Genomic DNA, 9922 nt, shown 5'->3' on the forward strand with positions numbered 1-9922 from the left:
TTATTTTCAACGTATTGCTTACCATAATTTTGAACTGAAAAAGTTGTCGGGATTATCAAATTTAATAAAGCATGATAACAGGGCTTTACAAACAGTTCCACAGATTAATTGATTACTAAAATTGAGTTAATAAGTAGCTTTGTTGAGAAATTATGTACTAAAAAACCTATGGTTCTCACAACGTAATATGTACATGATAGATACTGATTTCGTTTACTCCCCAAAACCTCGACCACCCTTACTACCCACAAAACCTAGGTAAACCCCCTGGGTATGGGTTTTCGATTGCAAAACCCCGGTTTTTCTTACCCTGCATATAACGACAACAGTTTTTGGCAATATGATTGTAAAAAATTCAACACGTTCACAACTTTGTAATCCAAGTGTGTTTTTATGTCAAACTGAATCAATTAATTAGAATTTATTGTACATATTTCCAACATTAAGCCGGGTCATGCAGAGCTAAGAAAATTTTTACGAGGTCAATTGACCTCCCACCGAGGAGAAGAAATTTGGTTGGGGACCAATAGACATCCTCCTTCACCACCTCACATGACATGGTGTTGTTCAAATAAAAAAGCAACTGGAACCACACCCACTGGACGGGTGGGTTTGCAATTTTAGCTAGATACCCGTATTCCCCTTCTCGAGCTGAGGAAAAAAACATGTTACATGACATAGTTTCGTTGAAAAATAAATTCTCTAAGGACCACACCCACTGGGGGTGTGGTTTCAAAATTTTAAATATTCAACCGGAATTTCCTCATCGAGCTGAGAAAAATGATGTCACAACCCATACTTTCGAGGAAAATTCGAAAAATTTCGAGAGCCACACCCACTGTGGATGGGGCATGTGACCACCCCAACATGCGTTAGGGTGTCCACGAGGGTGATGTATTTTTTCGACATGTAATACGATTTTTAGTGCTTTGAAACTCCGCTGTAAGTATAACACATTTACATACTCTTAAGTTGGACTGTGATTCATGAGCTGTGGAATTCTACCTGGTAGGAAGTTATTTATAAAACCTTTTGGGCAGTGTCGGTGGGAGCCTTACCTACCCGTTTTTGCTGCGGAGGAGTTATCTTTCCCCATTCTTCGCCATCAATTCAACTTTTTGCCATCAATTCGATTTTTATACAAGAAAGCCTTACTCATAATTTTGGTGGTTTAGATTTGATTGTCTATTTGTTACAACGAGGTGAGACAAACTATGCAACTTTTAAAAAATGTACTGTCGATGGTTAAATTGTTTATTAATTAAAAATAATTGCGTATTATTATTGTTCGCATTATTTTTACTCATCAATAAAGCACGGTTTTAGGAATGCTATCGACTACCTATACATAGTAACAGTAATCACTAAAATTTTTATTATCTTAGATTCATAATCAGAGTCCAGTAAACACAAGTATTTGTATTTATCACGCTTACGTAGCGATCATAATAAATAATATAATGTATAATAGGCGTCATACAAATTCTTAAGTTAGAACTTTTTAAATTTCCTTATAACGGTATTCTTGTAAGAATCCTTAGTATATGGTGGTAACTGTGAATAAATTTAAACAATTAAAAAATTAATTTATACTAACAATGGAGGCGCAAACCATGTTCAGCCCAGATTATTTTTTGACAATGTTAGTTTGAAAGACCAAGTCTTTAGAAACAACGTTTGGTTCGGCACTTGTACTAACTAGATAGATAGATAGGGTTTTTATTCAAAGATTGATGTAGCGTAAGCCTTTACAATCATACTCGTTCATTCGTTTCATACAAAAATGCCTTCATGTACATACATAGTTTCATTTTATACTACACAAATCAATCAATTCAATAGAGTATGTCTCTAGTTGAGGTCGTGATCCACAAGTAGCACCCGGCATCCCAATATAGGCTAGTTGCATACAGTAACAAATAACATGATAAGTATATAATTAATGATAAGTATATAATTAATGATAATATATATGTATAAGTAGTAGGGATGCAGAGGGAAAACCGAACATTGTGGGTTCGGAAAACCCCTACATGTCCTGGGAAGGTTGCCCAGAACACCATTTGGTCCCTGCTACATATTCACCCAGGTAGGAGAATGTATGGCAGAGATCATAGGCGGATTCCGTGGGGTTGGAGATATCCAAATGAGGACGGAGACGGCATGGCGAAGCAGATAGTTGAAGGTTGTTGGGCGGGGGCTGTCCACGGACCGCGGGATCTTGCCCACGTCCCCCATGGAAGCCGTAGCCGGGGCCGACGACACCCCCACTTGCCCCTTCCCCCATCTCAACATAACCAGGTCATGGGACCCCGTAGACCCAACTATGCTGCCCTCCGCCATGCACGACCCCCCCCGTCACTCTTCCACCAACCACTCCCCACGGTCACCACCCCGAGTTACCAAACAAAAAACCCACCTGGGGGAGTCCCTCCAAGGCGTAGATCCTCCTGAGCACTGGGTCCATCGAAATCCATCTTCGCCTGGTGGCTCAGCTTGTCGTTGCTGGGACGGGTGTGGCAGGGGGTGTCACTTGGCACGCAGGTGGGAGTGTGAGTGGACGAGGCTCACTTGGCGAATAGCCTTGGACACACTTTACTTGCCCTGGCACACCCGCGACCCAGATGGAAGAGGATCCAGATGCAGAGCGAGAGAGAGTTACGTGGTGCCCAAGAGGAAGCCAAAGAGGAACTCTGGTTCGGCACTTGCGCAGATGCGCAAAATTCAGCACGTTGTGGGCGCCGCAAGTTCGCAAAAACGCATGATTTTTCATGCACGGTCGAGCGCGTGCTCAGTTTTTTTCGTCTCTCTCGCTCGCTCTCTCACTCAGACGCGAGGACTATGACCCTGCATCATTCGCATTTTTCATCCACATTGCCGAATTATTATATTTTTATCAATTGTAAATTCGGGATTATGTACATATCTCAACCAATTTTGTAATTTTAAAAGATTTTGGGAAAATAATTGCAGCAATTTCTTCCCCTTTTCCATCGGGTCTGTTTGACACCCAACAGTATTCTGAACAAAAATATAATATGGAATAAAAGTTATTTCTCAACAGAAAGCGTGATTATGCTTTTAATGCAAATTTTTTTATATATAAAAATGTGTAAAAAATTGGGCGAAATAATTTCAAAATTCTTAGCTAAAAATATAATAATTCGGATTCGTATTTTGGATGAAAAATGCGAACGATGCAGTGTTGCAGGGTCAATGGCCTCGCGTCGGAGTGGATTAGCGAGAGAGACGGAAAATGCTGAGCTCGACCGTGCATGAAAAATCAGGCGTTTTTGCGAGCTTGCGGCGCCAATAAGGTGCTGAATTTTGCGCAGCTGCTCACGTGCCACACCAAATGTTGTTTCTAGAGACTTGCTCTTTCAAACTAACATGGTTAAGAAATAATCTGGGATGAACATGGTTTGCGCCTCCATTGTAAGTTAATGGGGGTATTCATTATGAGCCATGTATGTAACACTTTCGCATCCCAACATAAATTCTAATAGTAGCTTTATGTAGCAATGTGCCACATCACAAATGAGTTGCGAATTTTTTTTCAAATTTGGGAACCCTGTTTTTTGTCAAACGTTGCCACCTACACGAACTAGTAATTAATACCCCATATACGAATTCCTATATTACTTCAACAATTTATTTTTACATAACTTACCAATTGGGGCACATTTTCCGCCACTAAGTGATCATAAAAGCCAGCAGGTGTCGTTCTAATCACGACGGCCCCATTGGTCTCGTGCCCTGTCGGGTCAGCCACGCCAACCCCCAAATTCGTCGAGCTCTTCCAAACAAGCGTGGCAAAGTGGCCGACAACCTGGCCATTCGGGCCCACCTGGAAGTCAGGCTTGGCCCAGTCATAGTTTTTAATTTCGCCGTACATCTCGTCAACCAACCACTGCCCGAAGTTGACAGATCTAATCCACGCCCAGTTGTTGGGACCCGTCATTGTCTCGCCGTAGTCCGCCCCGGCTCCTGCGCTGTGACTAAACCATTCACCTGGCTTGACGGATGCCCGTAGACTTTCAGCATATTCTTGACAACCTTGTGACAGCTTAAATGAGAAGGGATTAAAAAAATAAGTTAGAAAATGACAAAGGTTCGAAGTTTGTGCAAGAAGTGCAAGAATAGGGAACCCGTTTGTTAAAAAAGTTAGTACTGAATTAGGACTTCAATTTAAAGTGAAGAATATTGTCAGAAGCATACCTGCTCTAAATATGTATACATATTTCTTCGTTCAAAATGCATTTAATTTGAAAATTGAACAAAAATTGACTTCATTCTATTGATTATACAATACGGTTACCCAACGTATGTATATACCTAGGTATTAAGCAGTGATGAAAAATGAATAATGCATAAAATCAGTCATTCATTTTTCATGCATGATTATAGAATGATTTGTAGGTCTTCATTAATTCAAAAATATTAAAAACTTGGTCAATCACTATGCATTCATTTATAGAATAATTTGTTGATTTTGTATTGAATTAATGAATGTAAATATAGCTAGGGTCAGAAAACGTCTCATTTTACCCAGCTATGTACGAAAGCCGTCCGAATTACCATTTCAATGTAAAATAACAATCGATTCTCAAAATTTAAATCTTTGGGAAACAGATCACCTTTTCATCCAGAACCATTGGCGGGCTGCCGTGAAAAGCTCTAAGTCGGTTGACCTCATTCAAAATAGTGGTTTGGAACTCGGAAAACGCATTAGAAAAAATCACACCTACATAAATATTTATGGACAAGTTGTTTATCAAGATTTATTCGATAACTTATGTAAAGTATGTATCATCAGCTGACCGTGAAAAAAAACGAGTAGTACGAGAAGTAATTGATTCATGGCAAAGATGGGGTAAAAAAGAGGTGTACACCTCGAGACTGTGGTAACTATGTAGGTGGAAGAACAAACTGTATCGCTTCATTCATAAGAAATTGAGGTTTGTTTTAATTTCCGGGTATTCTTTACTAATTTGTTTGCACGTGCCAATACTCTACCATACATAGTGTTACACACATATTTATGCACATTGTACATATGTAGGTAACCACTTAATGCAAATATTTGCACACCTACATACATAATTGGTGAGAGTCTCTAATCATTGTATCCCACTTAAGTACAACAATGCACATTCGTACATAAATACGTTTGTATGTACACATGTCAATTGTTTTTGCATGAAGATGTGAATTTGATTTGCATACGTTCATTAATATATGCATTTTACATTTCATAAAATTTAAAATGATTTGATAATATCAAATCATTTTAAAATTTTATTATATGCATATTATATAGAATCTACAGTCTGCAATAATTGTACCCGGTTTCGGACAGCCAGAAAAACATGTACTTGAGCTTTGACTGGATGGAATTTTTGTCTTAATAACTCGGGCTGTTGGTGATGGATCATTATCCCAAAGAGACAAAGGCAGGGTCTCCAAATTAAAAATTGTGTTATTCACTGCGTAGAATTATTAGCTATTTTAAAGATTCCTTTAAAGAAGCAATTATTTGAGTATATAAAATAATTAATAAATTGTAAAAGTAGCGTACGAGAGATTGTATGTAATTTCCAAGTTACATATAGCTTGTCCAGGAATAAATGGTTCCGGGTACTGTGTATGCACACAACCCAATCTGTGTATTTTGGTATTTTTGATTTTGATTTTTAGAAACTTAATTACATGCGCCTCCTGGGGATATAATGCATTTTTGGTTAAACTAGTGAAATTTACTAGCAATCGCGGTAAAAATGAAAACCTCGCGAATCAAGATTTTCACAACCGCAAAATCGTCGCTTCTCGTTATTCGAAAATATCGTGGCAGTACTTCAAAACGGAAACCTGTCACAAAACGACAAATTGTCTTTATATTTCGATGTATGAGGATGACAAAAACCCATGTGAAAATCGTATGTCGAATTTGACATAATTCGACACAACTGCTCGGACCAATGGTTTGTACAGAAAAAGTATGAACGATTCTGCATAAAACATCTGACAGGTATATTCTACAGAAAGATTTTGCATAATTATGCATAATTCTGTACATTTTGTGCACAAATTATTTCCGCATAAAATCCAGCCAATTCTCTGCATAAAAACCAGCCAAATTTATGCATAAAATCCCTTAAATTTTTCACCCGGGAAGTGAAATTCAAAAAACATTTCAGATCAACTCTCATCATAGCCACCAAGAAAATCTTGAAATACATTAAAACACTCATCGGTAATAACTCTTCCACGTCAAATGGTGGCGCTGCTCGGCTACTGCAAATTTCGAAACGCTTGTTCCGCAACATTAAAGTATATAAACTGGGGATTACAAAAAAAACAACCGAAGTCTCACAAAAAACATTCAGGACCAAAACAGCAGATTGCAAAAAAGTTGCAAAAAAACGTGTCGATAAATGTCGTGAAAATATTTCATCAATAATGACGAGGCCAACGTCGAACTGGATCCTTCGAAAACTTCGAAAAGCACATTTTTTAACTTAGGACACCTTGTGAGTGTAGATTATCGACAGAAGTTGTACATGAAATCTACATTCCCAGCAAAATTCCAAGATAGGATTACATTGAGACTAATGGGCCTAAAAACAAAAACCCTCCAAATGTCCCCATTCGCGAAAAATCGGTAAGATTTGAGGCTTATGTAAAAGAAGGTACTCTAACCTTCGCTCCAAGGAGAAAAAGCTACAAGAATTCGAACGTTAATGCCAAAAAATCAACCGGTTCATTTCGAAATTCGGTTGAAAATTGGTAATTTGAGGGTTGGTGCGGGAAGTCGGATTGATGGCCAACAATGAAATAAGAAAAATCCATCGAAGCAAAAACTGACATGTCTGGTTCCTGCCTACAATTTATAGAAGGCTTTATAAAACTCTTCTAACCAGGTCGAAATACACAGGTCATTATGCGCGGAACCATTTATTCCTGGACACACCTTATTTATAATCTCTCGTACTCTACTTTGTTATACAATTTTGGAAAGGATTTATTTTATCGTTTGATTTTTTAATTTCCTCGACCATCTGTGGAAGTGAAGGTACAATTGCGCAGATTAGAATTTTGCCAGCAATTTCAAACTTTATTTATTCAACAACATTCCGCCGAACATTTACAAAATACCCTTGAAAAACACAATTTATTGATAAACTCGAATTGAGACCTTATCAATGTAGATAACTATATTTATTATGTACAGTAAATCACCTAAACCAAAACGGAAATTAAATTAGGCTTACCAATCCAGATTTTAATTTCGTAGTATACGGAGGCTCCGCCACTAACACGTGAACGTTTATGACCTTAAATTACTGCTTGAACGGCTTGGAGTGGAGGTCCCGAACATGTTCTATGTGAGAGCCCTTTTCTCGAACTACAAGTCGACATCGGCGATTCCAACCTTTGTACACTGATTTGACCATGGTGAGGTCAACTTTAGACTACTAGTCTCTCAAAACTTTCCAAACTCCGTCAAAAGATTTCGGGTGGCGAAGAAAAGATTTTATTTCAGATATCCAAAGCCGAAAAAATCCATGGGACTTACATAGGGTGAATTAACAGGTATTTCACTATTTTGGATGATTGTTATCCCGAGTCTAGCTTTTAAGTCCTTGGCGTAATCCTGGGTCAAAAGGGCGGTGTGCGATGACGCTTCTTCGTGATGAACTATCACTTTATTTGTGTCCTAGCCATATAGTTTTGGAAGATGAATCTCCAAAAGCGGTTTTAAAACAAAGTCAATGAAGTACTTCGCAGTTACCTTCACTTTTTGTGGAACTTTGATAAGTGGGAGGAGACCACGACCAGATAATGCACCAACCACCATGAACTTGTTGCAAAACTTTTCCGTGTGCGGGATGGCCAATCTTCTGGAATTAATTTTTCCTTTGGTTGTATAGTAAATTTGTCTCTGACCGTTGGTATCTTGTAAAGAAAATAATTCTTCATCCAACGACACTAAACAGTCACTTTTATCTTTTGTCAGGTAATTCACATTAAATTATTTTGCAGGGCAGACGACGATTTTTTTTATGCTTCTCAGTCAGCTGATTGACTTGCATTTTTCTTCTTTTTTGCTTCCCCAAAATTTTAATTGCTCGTCGCACACTAGTCTCTGACACTTTGGTTAGACGTGCCACTGCTCTGTGGGGTGGTGGGTTGTCCTCAGAGGTCAATAGGTCAATTTTCTTAAGCACGGGCCGAATTAGCACTTTTCGGACTCATGTTTGAGGCATGATGGTTGTCCTGTGGTACGAGCTTGTCGTTATTGACCTTCTTTTTTAAGTACCTTATGTATCCTTCCTTTCTAAACTTGTTGTCCTTGAGTTTTAAAGTGGTTAATTATGTCTGTGTACGAAATATTAAGTTTGGAAAGTGTTTTTATGGTACCCTCTTACTCTAAGGGCAATGGTAGGGTCATTTTTGAATCTAGAGAGCTAATTTTTTGCTCAGCCCTTGTCAACAATCACATGTCGCTATGCTCAAAATTTGGAACCGGAACTCCAACCCGTTTTGGAGCAATTCAAGAGTGACCGCGTTCACGTGTTAGTAGCGCATCCTGTATTCTTACCCAATCCTTTCGGATATCATTGTAGGCGACTGCTCTTTACCGAAATAAACATGTGGAACGTCTACGCGAAACCGTATTTCAAGGAAAGGGTTATTTCCATGCAGAATTCCTGCTTTGGTTTAATCCACTCAATAAAATGGGATGCTAAAAGTGATCATGCGAAAGTTCTTGGTCCGAATAATTTGCCATTCCTTGCATTCCAAGCGTTCTGTTTGACGTGCATAATTTCCTTGCCAGTTTTACTCCTGCGATGTGCATACCTCATGTCCGGGGACGCAATTAAGCGTGACGACCAAGTCATGGTATTCCTGGGCTAGTCGTGGTAACTTTCCTGGGAACGATGCTATTGGTCCTGGTGACACCGTTCTTTTGCGTGCTAGCGCGGCAGGATGGAACACAAAGATTGGTGTCTTCTTTTGAAGCCAAATTTCTACTGGAGGAATGCTTTGAAGGTACATAATCCAGAATCAGGAGTTTTATTAAGTTTCGTTGCCTCGGCGTCACAACAAGAAACTTTTTCTAATATCAAGCTTGATAATGTCAGGTGCCTAGATTTTGTCACCAAAGGTATAATTTGGCCAGCTTATGAACATTTAAAAAATAGCCCAGCAGCCATAAAAATGGTTACAGCTTTATCTTAGGACTCGATAACTCATGGCCAATAGAGGAACAAATCGTCAATAATTTTTAGGCGTTGGGAATTTATTTACAAATTCTCGACGATTTAATTCTAATTAGAAATTTGTTACTTTCGACTTTATTAATGAGTATTCATCAAGGAATATGTTAAACAATACCGTCAGGAAAATTAAACGTACAATTTTATATTTCAGAAATTCCAAACATGGGAAAATCCATACCGCAAAAATGTACCCGCATAATAGCCTCAATAAATCGGAAACTACACATTATATTCGTCTTTCTTGACCATGCTGCCCTCCTTATCGTCCCATTCGTCGCATTCACTCGGAATAATCCCGCATACCCCATTTTTCGTGGTATCTACGACTTTGAAACATTCGGATTCCCCGTCATCCTCACGGTCAAACTTGTCCTTGCCACGGGAACATGTCTAATGTCCCGAGTTCTCTTGGGCGTGGGTGCATTCATACAAAATTTAGGTGTTTGCGGGGCTATCATCCAATATTTATGGACGACGAGGTTACTGTCAAGGTTGGAAAAATTAAAGTTTCGTCATTCTGTCGGGATCCATAATTCGCTCAAAGTAATGTCCACAATTCACCATGACCTGTACCGTGAGCTGGTTACGGTATGTTTGCTTAACGCGATTTCCGTTGTCACGGGAACAATGTCGCTATA

General features: G+C 38.9%; 1 protein-coding gene across 1 annotated transcript; it reads right to left on the reverse strand.

The window, feature by feature from the left end:
- Nucleotides 1–1313: 1313 nt before the first annotated feature.
- On the reverse strand, nucleotides 1314–5124 carry LOC118436680 (Golgi-associated plant pathogenesis-related protein 1-like). The gene is made up of 4 exons (XM_035855196.1): nucleotides 5100–5124; nucleotides 4638–4744; nucleotides 3671–4066; nucleotides 1314–1554 (listed from the first exon to the last, which is right to left on the reverse strand). Exons 1-4 carry the CDS (start codon nucleotides 5122–5124, stop codon nucleotides 1492–1494), a joined length of 591 nt encoding a protein of 196 aa, XP_035711089.1. The 3' UTR covers nucleotides 1314–1491.
- Between the last annotated feature and the right edge of the window lie 4798 nt (nucleotides 5125–9922).

This window comes from Folsomia candida, unplaced genomic scaffold, assembly GCF_002217175.1.
Source record: "Folsomia candida strain VU population unplaced genomic scaffold, ASM221717v1 Fcan01_Sc010, whole genome shotgun sequence".
NCBI lineage: Eukaryota > Metazoa > Arthropoda > Collembola > Entomobryomorpha > Isotomidae > Folsomia > Folsomia candida.

Excerpts from the sequence above, each read along its gene's own strand:
- LOC118436680 (XM_035855196.1), bottom strand. The coding sequence starts at position 5,124 with ATGATTAGAGACTCTCACCAATTAT. Across the intron at positions 4,745-5,099 it reads TAGAGACTCTCACCAATTAT|GTGTGATTTTTTCTAATGCG; the intron begins GTATGTAGGTGT and ends ATATTTATGTAG. Across the intron at positions 1,555-3,670 it reads CGGAAAATGTGCCCCAATTG|TTACCACCATATACTAAGGA; the intron begins GTAAGTTATGTA and ends ATTTATTCACAG.